At 45.0% G+C, this 21,287-nt stretch overlaps 1 protein-coding gene across 2 annotated transcripts in view; it reads left to right on the top strand.

Moving 5' to 3' along the window:
- DOCK11 (dedicator of cytokinesis 11) overlaps positions 1–21,287 on the top strand; it is a 187,379-nt gene that overhangs the window by 81,840 nt on the left and 84,252 nt on the right. For both annotated transcript variants that reach the window (XM_047715225.1, XM_047715224.1), the window contains exons 15-23: positions 2,987–3,109; positions 3,311–3,387; positions 5,902–6,086; positions 6,179–6,244; positions 8,210–8,302; positions 10,309–10,432; positions 13,781–13,902; positions 14,532–14,618; positions 16,423–16,512. In XM_047715225.1, coding sequence (XP_047571181.1) covers positions 2,987–3,109; positions 3,311–3,387; positions 5,902–6,086; positions 6,179–6,244; positions 8,210–8,302; positions 10,309–10,432; positions 13,781–13,902; positions 14,532–14,618; positions 16,423–16,512 — 967 coding nt within the window. The remainder of the gene's footprint in view (positions 1–2,986; positions 3,110–3,310; positions 3,388–5,901; positions 6,087–6,178; positions 6,245–8,209; positions 8,303–10,308; positions 10,433–13,780; positions 13,903–14,531; positions 14,619–16,422; positions 16,513–21,287) is intronic.

The following is a 21,287-nucleotide window of genomic DNA, read 5'->3' as shown; positions in this document are numbered from 1 at the left end:
GAACTCTGCCACGGGATATGAGAATCCTTTCTCTTACAATTTGCCGTGCCTCAAGGAACCTTCCATTTCTTCATCTGTGGTGCTTCAGGGAAATTTGCTTTGGCCTCGGTTCCCGATCTGACCACCACTTAATTTTGTTGCATTTTATTTTTTATTTATTTATTTTTAAGATTTTATTTGTTTATTTGACAGAGAGAGATCACAAGTAGACAGAAGAGGCAGGCAGAGAGAGAGAGAGAGAGAGAGGGAAGCAGGCTCCCTGCTGAGCAGAGAGCCCGACGCGGGACTCGATCCCAGGACCCTGAGATCATGACCTGAGCTGAAGGCAGCGGCCCAACCCACTGAGCCACCCAGGCGCCCCAATTTTGTTGCATTTTATTTTATTTTATTTATTTTTTTTTAAAGATTTTATTTATTTATTTGACAGAGGGAGATCACAAGTAGACGGAGAGGCAGGCAGAGAGAGAGAGAGATGGGGAAGCAGGCTCCCCGCTGAGCAGAGAGCCCGATGTGGGGCTCGATCCCAGGACCCTGAGATCATGACCTGAGCCGAAGGCAGCGGCTTAACCCACTGAGCCACCCAGGCGCCCCTTTTTGTTGCATTTTAAAGCAGAGTTTATTTGCTACAGTAATGGAATTTTTTTGCTCTCCCCGGAAAACCCGAGATTGTAGCGAATTATGTACAGCGTGCCCACTGTTTCAAAGCTGGCTAAGTTTATGCTTCGAGAAGCTATCCTAGAATATTTCTGGAAACCGTACTAAAAATGAGAAGGCAAAAGAATGCGGTTGTTAAGTGCAAGCGGGTCATTCATGAATAGACTTGGTTTCTGATGACAAATGCGGGAAACCCGTCACGGGTAGTGTATTTGGAAGGGTGTTATCTCTAGTTCATCTCTTACGGTAGGTTATATTCTCCCCCCCACCCAGTTCTTGCAAGTCTACATACAGTGATGACTTAAAATATCTTTCTTGTACCCCACCCCTTTGAAGTCCAGATTCACCGGCTTGTGAGTGGTATAGCCTGTACAGCTCACTGAAACTTCTGGGGAAAGGGCACCATGTTCTGAGTAATTCAGTCTACTGTGTTCGGTGGGTGTTGGGGAGTAGCATGAGGGGAGGAGATTCTAAGCTAATTAACTCTTCTGTCACTGTTTATAATAATTTCATTTGGGGGAAGCTTTCAGAACATACTGGGTGTTGGTAGATGAAAAAGCATGCTTGTCCTCGTTTTGTGGGCTAGTTTCAAAAAAAAAAAAAAAAAAAAGAAGATAACCACGGTTGGGTGAATGGCGAAGAGTCTCGGAGGTTGGTCTGTTTAGGCACTGGCGGGGGTGAAGTGTGGCTTGTGGACAGACACGTCCTTAGTGGTGCTCTGGCCTGAGAAGTCTGTTGCTGCTGTTGGGATTATTCAGAGTTATCTGGGAACCCTGTACAAGGCGGTGGTCTAAGTGCTTTAACATGTACCTTCTTGAGAGGTGAGGACTGTTATTCCTGCCTGGGAGAGGAGGAAATTCAGCCCTGGAACGAGTAAAAAAAAAAAAAAAATCCTTGCCCAACTTCACGGAGCACATGGCCAAGCCAGGATCTGAACCCACAGCATGTGACCTCCGCCCACGCCAGACCACAGTAGCCCGCGACCCACTGTCGTGGCTGTTCGATGCTGTTTGGTCAGTAGAAAAATGAGTTTAAAAAGTAATTTAGATATTAATTTAAAAACCTTTGAACTAGACGCTCTGATTCCCTGTTCTGATGAGGAATTGGGCTCCCTTTTCCCTCCTGCATTGTTTCGGCTATCAGCAGCAGCAAGAACTCACTGTAAAGGCTTGCCTGGGGTATTTTAAAGATGTATGCTAAACCCCTGTTTACTGAAAGTAAAGGAGGTATGCTTAGAAGTGGGAACCATAGTTAATGCCTAGAAGCACATCTTAGGAGGCTTGGCCGAGGGGGATTATGTTTTTGGCTAGAACTGCTCCCAGTGTGTTGGGGGCTTGGGCATTACTGCCCATTTTAGCAGTAAGAAGTTGCCTAAAAATGGGAGGGGGTGGGGGATGCCTGGGTGGCTCAGTTAAAGCATCTGTCTTTGGCTCAGGTCATGGTCCCGGGGTTCTGGGATCGAGCCCCACGTGGGGCTCCCTGCTCAGTGGAGAGCCTGCTTCTCCCTCTCCCTCCGCCTTCTGCTCTGCCTACTTGTGCCCTCTCTCCATCGAATAAATAAATAGAATCTTTTTTTAAAAATGGGAGCGGGAAGAGGGGTAAGGAATCATCCACACTTGTATTTGGAAACTCTACGTATATCTTGTAAACTTTGTATAAATTGACCCTAAAGATTTAACTTAATGGTCATCAACTTGGAGACACACTTTACCTTTGATTCAAATGCGTGTGTTGTATATATCTAGCTCGGTGGATTCTCACAAACGTTTCCAGTCACGTGACTACCACGTCAACCAAGATCTGGAGCGTGTCTGACACTTCAGAAAGTTTCCTCCTGCCCGTGTCCAGGCAGCCATCCCACTCCCATCAGTCAGACACCATGCTGATGGGTACCACTACAGATGACCTTTTTCTATTCTAGACCTTCCTACATACGGAATCCTGCCGTATGTACTTTCACATTTGGTTTCTTGTGCTCAGTTTGGCTTCAAGGTTCATCCACATTCTTGTAACATATCCGCCCTTCACTCTGAGTAGTATCCCACTGTCTGAATACACGACTGTGTATCCGTTCACTTGTTGATGAATATCCAGGCTGTTTCCTTTCGGAGACGTAACAAATAAGTCTGCGGTGAACATTTCGGTGTCCTGTGGAAATATGCCCGAGAGCGGACTTGCAGGCTCAGAGGGTGGGTGTGTGCTGAATTTCCCGAGAAATTACCCAACGAGTTTTCCAAAGTGGTCGTACCACGTTGAATGCGCACCAGCAGTAAGTTCGTCTTAATTTGTCAACACTTGAGAATTAAAAAAAAAAATTCTCTTGCTGTTTTAGACCCATTTTCAAAGATACTCAAGGTTCTCTGGATCTGGATGGGAGATTTTCTCCTTTGTATAAACAAGACAGTAGCAAGCTTTCAAATGAAGACATTCTCAAGTTGCTCTCAGAGTACAAGAAGTAAGTGTGCTACTGTAGTAAATTGATAAAATAGATGAATTACAGTTTCTTGATATGATGAATGCGAGTCATATGTGGGAGAAACTGAACGCTTTGGAGCATTTTTGGATTTGGAAGCATTTGGAAGTTTGCATATAGGGTAACCAGTGCGTTCAGTAATCATAAACTTTAAGTATAAAATATTTCTTATTTTACACCTAGGCCAGAGAAGACCAAATTGCAGATTATTCCTGGGCAGCTCAACATCACAGTAGAATGTGTTCCTGTGGAATTATCAAGTAAGAATTCATATGTTACAAATAAACCTCAAAGGGCTACATTTGAATCTCAGGTTTTTAATCTTTTCAGTATATTTCTTTCTTGAGGTTTACACGGTGTTTTAAGTGCCTAGGGCTGCCATAAGAAACTCCTACAAACTGGGTGGCTTAAGATGACAGATTCATTCTCTCCTGGTTCTGGAAGCTGGAAGTCAAGATCAGGATGTTAGCAGGGCTGTGTTCCCTCTCAGTGCTCTAAGGCAGACTCCCTAGTCACTGGATTTAGGGCCCACCCTAATGCAGTATGATGTCATCTTAACCCATCACATCTGCAAAGACCCTGTTTCCAACTGAGCCAGCCAGTAAAGACCCTGTTTCCAAATACAGTCATATTCTGAAGTTCTGGTGGCCATGAATTTTTTGGGGGTGGGGGACACTATTCAATCCAGCACATATAGTGAATAGTTACAAATTAGAAAGGGTGTTAAGTTGATTTTATCAGATGCTGCTTCATATATAATTTATCCTGTCATGGCTCTTCCCTAGTCAGTTTCTGCTGCTTTTTGCCTTGGGTAAATCCCATCAAGGAATCCAAAAGGAAGAGAGTTTCTTTTCCTCTCTAAAGACAAGGATCTAAGATCTCAGAAGAAGAATGGGCAGAAGACAGAAAAGACATTTTGCAGGAAGTAAAATGGAGTGGCTAATTAAAAACTTGAAAAATGTTCAAATCTCTGTAATAATGCCACTAATGCAAATTAAATTAGCAAAATGCTTTTCTCCTCTGTCGCATTTACAAAAGTGTTTCAAGTGCAACTGTCTTAATGCTGGCCGGGTTTTAGCCAGGCACCATCACCTATCATGAGTAGGAACACGATGTGGTAATCGATGTTCACAGATGTCTAGAACTAAGGCATTTTGATTCTGAGCCTTTCTCTATCTGTTCATTTACTGAACAAACTTTGCAGTAATGGAGATTAACATCTAGGAGTGACAGACAGTAAATAAGAAAACAAATGAGCAATTTGAGTCGGTGATTGGGGTGGCCAAGGGAGGTCTTGGTCTGGCTCAGAAACTGAAGAATGAGAAGGAGATAGTATGTGGTGGTTGGGGACAGTATGTTCCAGATGGAGGGCGTTGCATGTGGAAAGAACGTGAGGCGGGAGCAAGCTTGGTTCATAGGAGCAGAAAGGAAGCCAATGTGGTGTGTGGTGGGAGCAATGAAGATGGGAATGAAGCAGGAGAAGTTCTGCAGGAAATTGGATAGACCACAGTAACTCTTTAAAGGGTTGGATCTTAGTCCACGTGCTGTAGGAGGTCACTAAAGGCTCATTAGCAGAGGTGTGGCACCTGATTCACACTCCAAAACACCTAAGAGTACAATGGATTATTTTTTCCCTAAAGAAATAATTTGGAACGTAGACAGGAGTTTATGCACAAAGGTGTTCTTTTTCACATCGTTTATTTTGGAGAGAGATTGGAAACAACCTAAGAATCCAGCACTGTCGGTGTGGTTAAGGCGTGATGGTACACCAGGAAACTTCACGCAGCCTTTCATGAATGATGTTGATCTAGAGTCCACAGAAGAAAACATTAGATCAAATGCCAAACAAAAAAACAAAAAACAAAAAAACCCCAAAACCCAACGCAGGATCAAGTTCCGTATATACAATAGAATTTGTGTATTATTACGTAAAACAGACATCGAAAGGAGATGAGAAGAGAATATGTCAAAATACTAACAGTAGTTCTGTCTGGACACTGGACCCATCACTTGTCTCCAGATAGTCCACTCTAAGTATCACTGTAATAATTAGAGAAACCCGAACCCAGCAGAAAACACTGTGTCCTCAGGTGTGACTCTTCCTGGGTCTTCCTGTTCCATCAATACCTCAGTGCAGCAGGGACAAGCAATGTTAGAGCTCCTTCAGTATACGAGTCACCTCTAGTCCCAGGGCTGCTTGGATAACCTCAGCTGCCACACTTTCCCGAGCCTTCGTGCTTTTCACCTCCCGGAGTGTTGAATTTATTATTGGCAACACATCCTAAGATCTGTCATTTCCAAAGTCCTCCCTTATTTCTTGGTGAAAATTGTACCTGCACCAAGTTAACTTTTTGCAGAGTGACCATCCATGAGCTAATTGGAGGCATACATTCACTGTTAGTTCCCTGATACCAATAAAAATTTGCAGTGAAAGCTAAATTGCAGCCACAGGAGGAAAAAATGTAATGGATTTCTCTGCAGAGTTTAAATTTGTAAAAATTATGATGTGTTATATTTGGCAAATCACTCTACATTGAGAACAAACCAGCAGTCGTGTCTGCTTTGGATGGTCCCACTCAAATCAGTACCAGGCTACGCCATCTTGTCCTTCTGGGTACTTAAAGTGGTTGTATGACTTTTTGTCAATCACTAAGAATTCTGTTTGTGAAATCACTCTTTGAGAACGCGGTCTGTGTATATTTTTATAAAGGCAGGAATGTGTTCGTGATTGCTAAATTGTATTATCTTTGCCTGTTTTCTTTCTTCTGGCATAGATTGTATTACTTCTTCGTATGTGCCCCTGAAGCCTTTCGAAAAGAATTGTCAAAATATTACTGTGGAGGTCGAAGAGTTTGTTCCAGAAATGACAAAATACTGTTATCCATTTACTGTTTACAAAAACCATCTGTATGTATATCCCTTGCAATTAAAATACGATAGCCAGAAAACATTTGCCAAGGTAAGCAGTATAAACTGTACATTTTGGGGTATAAAATGCAATTCATAATTTTCTGGTTTTAGGACTCATTTTGAGTGATTGATCATTTTTAGGCAAGGAACATTGCGGTGTGTGTGGAATTCCGGGATTCAGATGAAAGTGACGCTAGCGCTCTAAAGGTTTGTTTATAATCTCGAAAAGCATACGCTTTTAGTGTAAAGATAAAGATTTGGGGGGCGCCTGGGTGACTCAGTGGGTTGGGTGTCTGCCTTTGGCTCAGGTCATGATCCCAGGGTCCTAGGATCGAGCCCCGCATCGGGCTCCCTGCTCAGCGGGGAGTGGCTTCTCCCTCTCCCTCTGACCCACCCCCTGATTGTACGCACACACATGCCCTCTCTCAAATAAATAAATAAAATCTTAAAAAAAGAAGAAGATAAAGATTTTGGTACTTGGTGGTTTTATAGGCTAAGTTTAATTTCTTGAAGCGCCACAAAGAAAATGTACTCAAGAGCTGATGGTGCTATTGCCTTTTCTACTCTGACACATTAACTCTAAGGATAAAATATTTTAAAAATATCCAAACAAGGTAGGAGCTTGTGTAGCTTTAAAAATGGGTAAGCTTCATAGACCAGCATTTTTCTGGTCTTTGATTTTGCACTGCTCTAATGTGCCATCACAAGGTCGTTTTCTCCTGTGACCTGATAGTTTCTAATGGTATCATCAGGGGACTGTAAACTCTTTTCTCCTTGAAATCCGAACAGGCTTCGAGCTGTCAGAAGCACAGCATGACTGCTTTGATCTGAGACAGGACTTCTCCGCTGGTACCTCCAAACTTGGATTCGTGGTGGAGGCCAAGTAGAATCTTAGTGTTCTCTGATGGAACAATCCTTAAATACCTCTCACGTCACCGGGCCTCTATCTTTTCGCTCTTGAGCATATTAATCAGAGGCCTGAAAGAAAAGTTCCAAGAACATTTAGCTGTCACGATTGGTTTGGCTGGCCCCCTACTTCTCTAGCTTGAGCCTAAATCAGACAGATGACAGCTAGTCTTCCACTCAGATCTCCTGGGGAAAAAGCCTGGAAACCCTTAACTAAGCCATTGACTGTATGTTTAATACACCCCAGCTTTGAAAAGAGGTGTTTCGTTGTTTTTGGTTTTTTGTGGGTTTTTTTTGTTTGTTTGTTTTTTGTTTTGTTTTGTTTGTTTCACTGAGAAACCTTAGTTAAGAATTAGCTGGCTCAAATTAGGTGCATTTTCTCTGATTCCCTCCTCACTGGACATGAGAATGACTCTTCTTTTTCCCCCCATGCAATGTCCTTTCGTACCCTTAAAGAGTCTCAGCTTACCCCTCCACACAGTTCCCGCAAATTGCCTCCAGAACTGTATTTCAGGAGAATTGGCAGTGCATTCACAGTTCTGAATTTCATTTCTTAGTTGGCCTAGAGGCTGGCTCTGAAGTGACAGGGTGAGGCAATTAGTACTCCATATTTATCCTTGAGCTTATCAGGCCTGTAGAAGTGCAAAACTCACACCGGAAACGCAAATGGATCTTTCCGTGGAACCATAGAAAGCCTCGCATTTATTTTATGGGTTTCACAGAAAGCCAGTGACTTTTAAAACGTGGCTCGTAAAGTGAGCCAACAGTAAGCTTGTCTGTACCTGGGTGGACATGCAGTTTTTCATGCCTTTAGGCTAGGAATGTGTCTGTTGGTGTGTGTGTGGTTTAGCTCCTTACCTTGCCCGCCGCTCAGAGCGTCCAGCAAATGCTGCTAACTGCCTGGTGGGGAGCGTCTCCTAGGAAAAAAGGCAAATGGCACGAGACAAGTCAGCTTTCCAGATCTGGTTTCAGAGTGTTCCCCTCCCAAATGAGTAGCCACGTTTGACTTCTTGCTGTCGGCTAATGGGGAAGTGCATTTTCTTGAGGACGAGAAATTCGGAAGCATCCATGTGGCCAAGTTCAAGGGTGTCTGGGGTGGTAGCTGGAGTGACTGTAAATGATTCGGAATTTACAAGCTCACGGTGAGAGCTGGGTGGGCTTGGCCATGGCCATGGGTTCACGGATACCTCTAATTGTATGTGGTTCCATTGTGTTACATTTAAAGGCCTTCGCTGAGATGGGTGACTCCATTTCCTTCTTTTGCAGTGTATTTACGGAAAACCCGCAGGGTCTGTTTTTACCACAAATGCTTATGCTGTTGTGTCGCATCACAACCAGAATCCAGAGTTCTATGATGAGGTAAGAACGCATTTTTCTGATGTTCATAAAACACAGTGGTGGCTCTTCTTTTTCTCTTCATCTCCGTCATTTTCTCTGCCCTTGCGGTCCCTGAATGTTTTGTCCTGTGAAGATAGAAAGTGTCACACCAAGGCGAAGGGCTTGGCGCCCTTCGATGAAGGGGGAATTCGCCCACCAATGGAAGGGGCTCTGGTGAGACCTAAACATGTAGGGAAGAGACAGGAGACCAGAGCTAGGGTTCTAGCCTCACTCTGACAGCTGGCTCCGTGACCTTGAGCAAGTCAGTTCCTCCTTTTCTGAGTCTCCCATTTCCTCAGCTTTTGAAGAAGAAATTCAGACAAGACATCCTGAACGCCCTTCTACATCTTTCTTCCTGTGGTTTTGCATGGGGCTGGGGGTGTAGCCACTGTGGAAGTGAAATGCTTTGAGAGACACAGCAGCACAGGAGGGCCACCGGAACCCCGCCAGCCGCTCTAGTGCCTTAGTGTGGTGTAGACAAAGAGGAGTGGGACGGCCTGTCAAACTCCATGCCCCCATCCACCCCAGTCTACCTCTCTGCCCCTGCCTCTCCCTCTCTTTCCTTCTCCATCTCTTGTCTCTCTCTGTACTTGCCATTGTCTCTCTTAGTGTCTCTGGCACAGCCTCTTCCAGTCGGTGTGTCCCTGACTTGTCCAAATCTGCAGACCGCTTTTGATTCCCACGTGTCTCCGCGAACCTGGCTATGCATCCCAGGCCGGAAGCTTGGCTCTTTCTGCTTCTCAGGGCTCTTTGTCTGAAACCATCCCCACTGCTGTCATGGTTTTTCCCCATATCCACCTGCTGTCATGGGCGGGGGGGGATTGTAGCCCAGCTTTAGGCCACCTCCCTTTCTCTCTCCAGCGCTCTTGATGTGATGGGGGTGGGGAGGAGCAGAGCGGTGCCTTGCGGCTTTGTCCCCCCGGGGAGGGAGGATGCCCATATTTCTGTGCAGCAGAGCGTTAGGCACCCAGATGGTCTGACTGCCGTCAATAGGCGTGTTCATGGTAAAATATACCTACCACCGAAATTAGTCTTACACCAAAACCCTGCCTTGCGTGAATGATGATGAGGCCAGTTGTCCAGCACCAAGCTGTTTTAATATGTCCCCCTCCCTCATGGACACCCGTTACTCCAGAAGACTTGATCATGTAGCGAGTAATCCACATTATCTTGGGGGGGCCCGAAAGAAACGGGCTTTTCAGACATTCGGTCTATATTGACCAAGACAGAGCGAGAGATCGCAAGAGGTTGCATGTGTCTCGGGCAGGTGTACGAACACGCATCTGATCAGTTACATTTGCGATCTGTCTTTTGTATACTTCTGGGGGGCTATAAAGACATTTGTGGGGTCCTGATTGGAAAATCACTTGAGATGCTTGTATTAAAGTATCAGTTTCTAGGATTGAAGTCATGTACCAAGGGTGATGATTTTTACTTTTTTATTCAAGAGTTACCTTGCATTTTTCTTCAAAGGCTACGTATGTGAACTGTAATTGATGGATACCATAATACCATAGTGAGTTTTTGCATGTATATTTGCAAAGCTTAATTCTTTTTTTCCCCATGCAAAGGAAGGGAACAATTTAGAGAAAAGGAGCCTTTCAAATTCAGTACACATTTTAGATCGATTGTGTTCACTAACTCAGATTGAGTTCACATACTCTCCCTGGGCTGTGAGGCTGTGGTTTCGATCCAGTATTTTAGAAAATCTGCTGCAAAGCTGCATCCAGGAGAACCCTTTGGACTCACCAGCACAAGCCATAAATCACCCCTCACTACCCAGGAGGCTATTGTTGTCAAATTGAAACTGACTGGAAAAGCCTTTAGAGTACATTTAAATGATAACTATTATTTGATGACTTGGCTTGCTGTTTAGAAAAAAAACATGTCATCGGAAAAGTATGATGAAATTGAACTAAAGGTCTGACTGTCCAGCTTGACAACGAAAACAAAACAAAATGTGATGTGTGATTTTGCTGTCATTTCAGATTAAAATTGAGCTTCCCATTCACCTGCATCAAAAACATCATTTGCTTTTTACTTTTTACCACGTGAGTTGTGAAATTAACACAAAGGGAACAACCAAAAAGCAGGACACAGTGGAAACTCCGGGTATGTGTACTCTTTCACTTGTCTCTTTCTACAGCTATTTGAGGGGGAATTGTCTAGAACGTAACCTCTTTTCCTCAAGCTACAAACCACTTCTTCCCCTCACCAAAAAGTACATTTCCAAGTTAAAAAGTTCATCGGTGAAAGATGAATTATAGGTTCATTTGAGTATCATTTCTTTTAAGTAGAATGGCTCAGCAGCCAGAACTTTCCAGTTTGGCTCGCTAAGGAAGTAGGAAGTAAGCCCAGAGCCCAGGGATATATTTGAGCCAGAGGGAGATTGGGGACCCACCTGGTTCTAGTGAGAGCAGAACAGATTTAATGAATTTGAGTCAATTTGAGCTGGTAGTGAAGGGTCAGTCTTGGTCCCATCCAGCAAAGCTTGAGATAAATCAGTGGGACGCATCCTTAGGTGAACACAGAGGCCCTATAAACATGGAGTATGCCACTGCCACTAGATAAATGTCAGCAGCCCCTGGGATTCAGAGCTAAGCTAGCCTGGAAATTCATTCATTCATTCATTCATTCATTCACCAAATACGTCTGTGTATTTATTATGTGCAAGGCATTACAGTAGGTACTAAGGAGAATACAATGGAGACTCAAACACAGATCTTGTCTTCAGTGAGCCTGTGGTCTAGCAGGGGAAATGAGATCTATATAGACAATGATAGGACAAGACAGGAAGTAGTAGCTACCGAAAAAGCGGTGCTGTGTAATTTCAGGGAAGAGTGAGTTACTACTTCGACTGGTTGGAGGGACTAGTGACTGAGAGTCTGGGAAGGCTTCCAGGAGGAGGTAGTATTTGGGTGAAGCCTTAAAGGGGCAGGGTAGAGTTTGAGAATACAGTGATGGCAGGAAAGTAGATTCCAGAACAACAGAAGAGCTTGCCCAGAGGCCGAGTATTGAGGGATATGGACAGGGAACCATGTGTAAGTTCAGTAGGACCAGAGCACGGGGTATTGGGAGAGGAATCAACAGGATGTCAGGTTGAAGAGGAGGCACCAGATCATGGAAAGCCTTGAATGCCAGGCTGTGGATTTGTCTGTATTCTGTCACCAGCATGGAAATATCAAAGGGCTGTAAATGCAGGAAGTCCCATCGGGCAGCGATGTGACGGCGGAGGGAGTTGGAGCAAGAAAGAAGGAAGAGACGTCAGTTAGGGGCTACTTCAGAGGTCCAGGAGGGAAGGGGGCCGCCCTACGGCAGCAGCTGGGGAATGGAGAGAAAGGGATTGCAGAAGAAGAATATATTGGTTCTGGCAAATGGTTGGCAACTAGAGCGAGAATTTGGAGTTAGCGCTGAAGCGTCAACACTGGAAAGAAGGAATTTGCAAGTAGCAGAACCACGGGGTGGCGGGGAATCCTAGGTTTGGGACTGCCATTGAGTTCGTGCAGCCAGACTGAAGTGTTAGGAAGTTGGCCTTAAGGCTCACGTGGTCCTGTTCTCTGTCTCCACGGGAACTGCAGTTTGATCAGGGCAAGGGACCTCAGGGATTGAGAAGAAGTCGGGCTGAACAATAGGAACCCAAGATAGTGCACGTCCTGAAAGACAAATTAAATTACTCTTTCCTTATTTAAGTCCTAGACTGAAGTGGGCCAAGGGCCCGGTAGCCCATGGGACGGTTATTCCGTGGGCCCCTCATCATGTAGAACTGTCCACCTGTAAGTGGCTTCACCTCCCTGAGCCAGAAGGCATGTGCTCGGCACCGTACCTTTCCAGCTTTCAAGGGCTCTGAGTTTTGACCGAGAGACACCCTTGGCCATGCTCTGATTAATTCACAGTGCAAGAATGTTGCCGAAGCAATTCCACAGAGACCAAAAGTAGACTGGCAGTTGCCAGGGACTGGGGGAAAGGGGAAATAGGGAGTGACTTCTGAGGGGTGTGGAGGTACTTTTGTGGCTGTGATGGAAGAGTTCTGGAATTAGGTAGTAGTCGTGGATGCCCGGCTTTGCGAATATGCTAAAAACCGTTGATGAGTACGCTTGAAATAGACAAGTTGTATGGTATCTGAATTCTAGCTCAATAAAACATCTATGGGGAAAATTTTCACCCAAGAACAAGAAAGAGATTTTTCCTCTTTTTCTGGACTAGAAACCTTTGGTCACGTGTCTGATTTTTTCAGTTAACTACCCTGACAGAGTCCTTCCGAACAGCTCCGAATGTGCTCGTGTTAACTTTCGTCTGCTCCTTTTAAGAGAAGAGCTCTGGGTAAACCATTTCTGAAGTTATGCTAGTAAAGATGGCCTTCAGGCGCCTTTCAGAGTCTGAGAAAACTATTCAGTCTCCTTAGAGAAAGCAACATATTTGTCTTCTTTGAAGAATTAAAGCATTTGCCAAATGAAAACATTCTAACCAGATTTGTGTTGACTTCTGTGTTCACAGTATAAACACACACACTCACGCAAAGAATTTTAGTATATGTGCTGCCGAAGTGAGCACTACGCAAAGAATTTTAAAAGAATCAGAAGGCAGCGGCTTTCAAAAAGGGCCCTCCAGCCAACACCCTCACTCATGTGCCAAAACTTGGTCCCAAGCAAGCTTTTTTACAGCTGAGTTATAAACCCTTGAAGCCCAGAGTAGTAGGCTCTATAATGGAAATAATGACCCTGCTCCAGCTGAGGAATACAGATGGCTCGGGCTTTTTTAGCTGGAACGTGATGAGTTTTCTAATAGAAATCCAAGAAGCTCTTTTGAGCAGAACTGTTAGGAAATACAGAGATGGGGGAAATCACTCCGTGGATTCAAGTCTTAATGCTGTGCCCCATCTGAATTCTGCTACTACCCCTCTGCCTTCTGTCGTCAGGAAAACCTGACCTTGACTTGTGACCTTAATTTTCCATAATCCCTCACCGTTGGGTTGCTGAAAGAAAATGCGCAACACACTGATTGCTGGCTGAGATTGTCCCAGACCCGGGACTCTGTGCTCTCACTAAGGATGGGTGTGAGAGCTCCGACTCTTTTCAAAAAAATAACTCTACCATGAGTTATTCCCCAAAGGGTAAAGATAGTGGTACCGATGCCCTTGAAAAATTTTTCAGGTGTTCTCCTATATTCTCTCTCTGGGGTCTCTCAGTAACTAGGAAGTGGGAAGACTGTGTGTCATTCCCAATTTATAGTCCGGGAAGTTGAGTAGAGGACACGTTAGTGGACAGGGTGGGATTAGGAAGCCATCCAAGTGCATTGTTCCTTCCCCAGGGTTCAGATGCCCACCGCATGGACTCCCATATACAGACCCCTGGAAACATCATCACCCCGCCCTGCTCCCCAGCTGTCAGAGATTTATGTAGCTAATTGCATTTGCAATTTCGTCTTTCATCTCTCATCTCATCTTGATTATTGTCTTGGCAGTTGGCTTTGCCTGGGTACCTTTGCTGAAGGATGGGAGACTCATTACATTTGAGCAGCAGCTGCCAGTGTCTGCCAATCTTCCTCCGGGCTACTTGCATCTGAATGATGCAGAATCAAGAAGGGTAGGAAAATCACTGCCTTTGCTGAAGGCATTGCCATGAAATATTTAAAAAGTAGACTTCCGTATTCTAGTGGATAGCTGCACAGAGTCCGGTCTGCGGACTGGTCCACAAGAAAGGTAAGTATGGAAAAGGAGCGTTTGAAAACTTTGAGAGCAGTGTGACCAAGGTACCTCCTGTCTGTTGATTCTTCTTTTTTTAAGATTTTGTTTTTAAGGAATCCAACCCACCCAACACGGGGCTCGAACTCATGACCCCGAGACCCAAAGTCCACATGCTCTTCTGACGGAGCCATCCAGGCACCCCTTGTGTCTATTGGTTCTGAGGACAGTTTTAAGAGCTGGGGCTTGGATTTTGGACATCATCTTTAAAAATGCATTTATTTAGTAATTCATTTTTATTGTGATTTTTAAAAAAGTATCAGCCTGCAAAGGATTGGAAATTCAAAATGATTTAGGATCCGTTTACTCTCAAGGCAGGTTATTGTCTCCAATAATTCCCTATGTGTGAAACAAATGCATTTGTTTCTGGGGTTCCAAAAAAAGGGAAAAAGTTGAAATGCATGAAGGTGTCATGTGTCACTCATCTATCCATAGGTATGTTATGGAAACTTATCTATTTTCTGTTCACAGCAATCTAATGTGGATATTAAGTGGGTAGATGGTGCAAAGCCTTTGTTGAAGATTAAAAGCCACTTAGAGTCTACAATTTATACTCAGGTAAGTTTCGTCGTGTTAATTTTGTCAATTTTGATATTTGAATTTTTAGTTTGTTTTGAGGAATCTCTACACCCAGCATGGGGCTCGAACTCACGACCCCAAGGTTGAGTGTCACATGCTCTTCCAACTGTGCCAGGCGGGCGCCCCTGAATCTGTTTCTTGTTTTAGAATAGACTGTATTCTGCGACCTTAGAGAAATTGTGGACTCAACAACTTTCTCATTAGTAATAACATCATTCTTAATAGTTGTAACTCAAATTTTATAATCCCTTTCAAATCCCCAAATCTGTTTATTCCTTTTAAATGGATTCAAGCCTCACAAAAGTCTGAAAGGATTGTGGAGGCCCTTATCACCTCTTTAAAAAAATAAATTTTAGTTTTTGGGACAGTTTGGGCTTTACAGAAAAACAGGGTGGTACAGAGAATTCCCATATACCCTTTACTTCCTTTCCCTGTTACTTTTTTTAGTATATGTGCTGCCGAAGCGAGCACTGCCTGTTACTTTTTTGAAAGATTTTATTTATTTATTTGAAATAGAGAGATAGCACAAACAGGGGGAGGGGCAGAGGGAGAAGGGAACAGGGAGCCCAATGCAGGACTCGATCCCAGGACCCTGGGATCATGACCTGAGCCGAAGGCACACGCTCAACCAGCTGAGCCACCCAGACACCCCACCTAGTTAACCTCTTACATTCATTAGTATGGCACGCTTGTTACAATTAATGAACCAGTAGTGATACCTAACTAATGACTAAGGTTCGTATTTACTCAGATTGCCTTAGTTTTTGCCTATTAATGATCTTTTTGTGTTCCACAATTCTATCCAGGATAGCGTATGACATGTAGTTGTCCCATCTTCTGAGGCTCCCCTTGGCTGTGACAAGTTCTCAGACATTCATTGTTTCTGATGACCTTGCCCATGTTCATGAGTAGTGACAGTCGGTAGGCTGCCCTTGTGTTGGAGTTTGTCTGATGTTTTTTCTCACTGTTAGACTGGAGTTGAACCCAGAAATTTGCAGTCACTGGGTCATGGATGACTAGTACAGTTTGCTCTTAGCCTTACCAGGCACGCAGTTAGAATCAGATATCTATTAGAAGGCTCAGGGACCGTTCAAAATATCACCGATGGACAAGATGCAGTCCACGTTCCTTGGTGTGGCCTTTACGAGGTCCATCTTGACGCCACCCCCCCCCCCCCGCCCACTTCACTGTTTCATGGATGGAGAAACCAAAACTCAGGTTAGATGACTGACCCAAGGTCATACAGATGCTAATTAGAGGAAGCAGGTCAAAATCTAAATCTTATTCTCCCAGATCCAGATACAGTACATCCTGTCCACAGAGCCTGCATGTAACACCTAGATCCCATATAGGACAGCCGGACACTCGCCGGCCAAGTGCCGTGGTAAATTGAGCATCGAGTGCCTGTGACCTGTCTGGTAGCTCCCTGTGGCTCCAGACCGCTTTTCCTACTCATTTCATTAAAAATGTAGAAGCAGGCCAACTTCAGAGGCTTCACCCACCAAAACCAGAATTAAACGAAGGTTTGACTAGTTGCACAAAAATTGTGGCTTACCCGGGATGCTTAGGCACATGCTCGCTTTGCCTGGCTTTGCTGCTTTGTGTGATGGTCCAGGGGACTAAGGGTCATGGACCCAGATGTTGGTAGCTGTGGCTGCCCGGTCTGGGCGAGCGAAGACCCGGATAGGTAGGTTTGCAAGATGTGGGCGGAGGGGACGCTAGAGAGCCCATGTCCGAGGGTAAGGAATCACATTTCACGTGGCTATGTCCATCTGTTTTTCAGGACCTCCATGTGCACAAATTCTTCCATCATTGCCAGCTGATTCAGTCAGGCTCGAAAGAGGTTCCAGGGGAGCTCATTAAATATTTAAAGGTAAATGAACGGCTTTCTGTGAAAAGGTTTGGTTTTAGTGTCTTTCTTGTTGCCACCTTTTGATGGGGGCAGGGGGAATCACACTAACCCCTTACCATACTTGGGCCGTGTACCCTCAAGAGAATACTTTCCGTGTGCTTTTCTTTCAAGTGCCTACTTACGAGCAGACCTCAGAGTTGCGCCCTTAGCAAGGGATTTTGTAACCAGAATCTGTCGACATAGTTGTGAAAATCTCATGAGGATGTTTATTTCAGTTCCATAAATGGATTTTTTTCAGGTCTTTTCTCTTCCTGCCGACTGCCCAGGAGGGGTGCTGTGGGGAAAAGGGTCAGGATTGAAGTGGAGTCCCCGTTGCTTGGAATAAAATGACAATTCCTGGGTCTGTGGGTGAAAGAATGTTAGAAGGGCCAACTAAAGACAGAAAACCCTCGTTTCTGCGTGTTGTGTGGGAGTGAGCCTTAAGGAACACCACATTTTATCCAGTGTATCAAGAACCCAAGGCTCCTGTTTATTCCCTAACATCGTAGGACCGAATTGCACATCACGGGACCTAGCTGATGGCCACTCTCCTTTTGGTTGACCTACCTTTGGTAGGTCAGCCATCGTAAGCCTGAGGAATTTATTTAAAATAATAATTTATTTAAATTATGAAAAATTAAAAATGAAATAAAAATAATTATTTAAAATAAAAATTTTAAATGAAATCTCTACAGGATTTCCCTTTGGACATAGGTTACTACTTAATGCTGTTCTCAGGAAACAAAAACGTGCATTTCTTTCAGAGAGGTAGTGTGAGATGAGATAGCATTCGCTGAGTTTGTGTCCTAGACCTGTCCCTCATTAGCTCGGGCACTGGGCTTGGCCAAGTGACCAAGCTTTTCCAAGCCTTCGTTTCTTCATCTGTCACATAGGGAGAACCAGTAACACCAACCTGTAGGGTGGTTTTGAGGCTTACGTGAGCTAGGGCATCTGCTACGTAGTGCAGTAATCATGGAGTCTACACTGATCTCTTGAGCGCTTTCGATGGGCCAAGCATCATTCTAAGTGTTCGGAATGTAACTGAAGAAAACAAACACTCTCCCTGTTGTCAGGAGGCTTACTTTCTGGTGGAGGGGGATGGACAATAAACAAATGAATACATGAATATATACATTCATTCAGGTGGTAATAAGGGCCACAAAGGAAACTCAAACATATCAAAGAGAAAGAAAGAGTGCGAAGGGGGTCTCTCTTCTCGATAAAGTGTCAGAGAAGGTCTCTGGTAAAGTGACATTTGCCAGAGACCTAAGGGAAATGAGGGCGCCAGCTAGGTGGACTTCTGGGGGGGGGGTGGCGCTGGGAACAGCAAGTGCAAAGCTCCCCCCCCACCCCACAAGAGCTAGCTAGCTCGGCATGTTCAAGGGACGGTGGGAATTCCAGAACGTGGGGCTGGCACACTGAGGGAGAGACCCTCATATTGGAAAGGTAGTTGAGGAGCTAGCCAGGTCAGGCCTTGTAAGCCACGATGGGGAGTTTGAATTCTACCTTCAATGAGATGGGAAGCCCTGCCGGGCGATGAACAAAGGAGCCCCATGATGGAATTTGGGTTTTTAAAGTCTTATCCTGCCTACCAGATGGAGCATAAACTGTTGGAAGGGTAGAAGCAGGGGGATAGTTGATAAAGGATGGCTATTTTTCTTAATCATCATTAAGAAGTCTGATCGTCCTCTACATTCCAAATCCTTTCCTTGTGTAATGTCTAGAATGTCTTCTTTACGTGTGTATGCTTAGCCTACTAAGTTCTTTGGCTTTTCTTCCAGTGGGGAACCTTTGTAAAGTTTTAACGGAATGGAATAGAGCAGAGCATCATTTTCAAATGTACTGGTAGTCTTGAAATGAGAAAAAAATGTACTCATATTTGTGTGGAAATTAGGGTGTGGAAATTTCTGATATTTATGTGACCTTTGCTCGCCCTCTAGTGGCAGTCAGTGAAATGCCGCACGATTACAGAAAGTGCTCAGTTCCTGCAAGGGACTGTTAGTCCTGAGTGAGAGTCTTGAGATTTTTTTTTTTTTTTTACAAATGAGGAGACTGAAGCCCGAGTAGAGGGGACTTACCTGTGGTCGCTCACCTGGTTAGGAGCAGAGCTGAGCTGAGCCTGTGGCATGTGTCTCTTGACTCCTAGTCCCGTAAATGACACTCTTTCGCCAATTCACTGGCCCTGTACTTGTTGAGCTTTTACTGTGTATGTAATAGCTTCCCAGGTGTTGCGAGGCTTGCAGAGAAGAATAACTTCGGGTCATTGTTCATAGGGATCTTAAAACCAGTCGGAGAGACAAGACGATATAAGTAAGTGGTACCAGTGAGAGTCTGGGGCAATATGTGATAGGCAGCAAATGCATGATCCAGATTATAGTGCTAAGGGTCCAGGGAACTGAGGAATCCCTGAGACTAGACGCCTCCATTCTTTATTGTAATGCTTCGGTTCCATATTTTATTTGTTGATTCAGTCATTTGCCAAATACTTAACCGAGCACCTCGTCAGGGCCAGCTAGTGCAGTGGGCACTAGGAATAGGATGGGAAAGCAGTTCAGACCACATCCCTGCTCTAGCTGGGGGTAGAGAGGGTATAAATGAGTAATTTGAGATCAAGATGTATGTTGTGGAGAAAATAGAATGGATGAATGGGATCCGACATGAGAGCAGTGCATTCTAGATGGAGTTGTCGGGGAAGGCCATCTGAGGACATGATGGATGAAGCCAAAAAGAAATTGATGAGAAGAAGATAAGTGTAGGGGTTAAAGCTGTGGCAAAGGAGGACAGAATATCACAGCAGGCGTGAACACCTTGTGATGGCATTGGAAGGATGGAAAAGAAGAAAAGATGAGTAGAGCTGGAACGCAGTGAGCAGCTTGTCGGGGGGAAGGTGGCATGAGATGAGCTTAGAGGGGAAGGCGGGGTACTTGTAGGCATGGGAAGCCCTTGGCAGTCTTTTGTTCGTGGTGGTTTGTTTGGTCTATAACAAGGAGGAGAAAGAACACTCTAGTTGTTGTGCTGAGAGTAAATTACCAAGGAGTGATACTGGATCAGTTTTACCTTGAATGCCCATCTCTCTTTTCTACCTGACATTAACCCACTTTTTAATTCTTACTTATTTGAGAGAGAGAGAGAGAGAGAGAGAGAGAGAGCAAGCAGTGGAGAGAGGCAGTAGGAGAGAGAGAGAGAAGAAGAAGACTCCCCACTGAGCAGGGAGCCCAATGCAGGGCTAGATCCCTGCACCCGGAGATCATGACCCAAGCCAAAGGCAGACGCTTAACTGGCTGAGCCACCCAGGCGCCCCATCCACTTCACCTTTCACCTGCCTCCTCTCTGCAGCCTCATTGGACATCCCCTGCCCACATGAAGACTCCATTGCTTCTTCCTCCGTGCATTCATACATGCCACTATTGTACTGTTGACCATTGGCGTTATAGGTTTAGTTCTAGGTCTTTCCCCCCAGAGTCTCTGAACTGCTTGATGGGGGGAACCAGGTGTTTTTGATGTGCTTGGCCCTTGGAGGGTCATTTAGTATGCCTTTGTCGAATGACTGAAATGAGCGGCCTCACCAAATTAGGGGTTTCAACTTACTTGGAAGGATGGTTAGGATGTGACTAAAAACCGAACAAATGCACAAAGGTGGGCATGCGTAGGATATACTTCCAGAGCAGTCAAGGCACTGGTCTGGCCTCGTGAAGAATGAGGAGTGTTAAGGCTGGAAATCTAGGTTGGGTCTTAAGTAATCTTGGCCCTTAGGCCAGAGTTTCTCAGCCTAGGCCCTGCTGACATTTTGGACGGGTTCATTTCTATTTGGTGGGTGGCTGTCCTGTGCTAGGACATTTAGCTGCATCTCTGGCCTCCATCCACTAGGTGTCAGTAGCACTCGCTGTTGTGACAACCCCAAATGTCTGGGGACATTGAGGGATGTCCCGTTGGGGGGGGGCGCAAGTGGCCCCTGGTTGAGATCCACTGCCCTAGGTAATGGGGAAGCATCACAGGCATTTTGGGAAGAGGTGGTCTGATAGAACCAAATTGGGGGGAGATGAATCTGGAAATGAGAGCTGGATGTATGGAGAGTTAAGAGACCCACTATGAAATGGTAAGACTATTTTGGTTATAGGTTAAGAGGGGCAATGGCAGTAAGACTAGAAGAGAGGAGGGCAAAAGGAAGGAAAACCTCAGAGGATAGCCCACGGGTTCCTTGAGCTCGATCTCTTGCCTAGTGCATCTGACCAAAGAGAATCTGCCCAGACGGAAGAGGTCACTGCCAAGATGCTTCGCCTGTGTTCTGAAAAGTTTTGGTGGGGCTAAGGACGGTGAGACAGAGCAAAAGAGAAATAGACCGGTCTCCTCCATCTCTGCATTTCCCATCACGCTGAACCTTGAGCTTGTGTAGAAGGTGCCCGGTGAGACTTGTTTGTCTTCACCTTCTGGTTGGCTGGTTGATTAAATGATCGAGTGAATGTCTGAGTGAAGGAAGGGGTGGGGAGAAGGGAAGGAAGAAGAAGGACATTTTATAGATTTTGCTGCCGGGATCATTTCTGAACATATGAACACGTTGCCTCTCTGTGCTTGGCGTACCTGTGGCTGGAGACAGGGTGTTAGCCCTGGGAAGAAATGGACTGTGCAAGGCTACCTCAGTTTGTGGGTGGGGCTGGTGCGAAGCTAGTTACACGGCGAACTGTTCTTTACTGCATCTCACTTCCTTCTCAGCAGATTAGTGGATGGTCCACATTCTGTAGAACGTGCTCCATGCTGGG

Source organism: Lutra lutra, chromosome X (genome assembly GCF_902655055.1).
Source record: "Lutra lutra chromosome X, mLutLut1.2, whole genome shotgun sequence".
Taxonomy (NCBI): Eukaryota; Metazoa; Chordata; class Mammalia; order Carnivora; family Mustelidae; genus Lutra; species Lutra lutra.
Note: the sequence above shows the minus strand (reverse complement) of the source record. Positions and strands in the feature narration are given on the sequence as shown.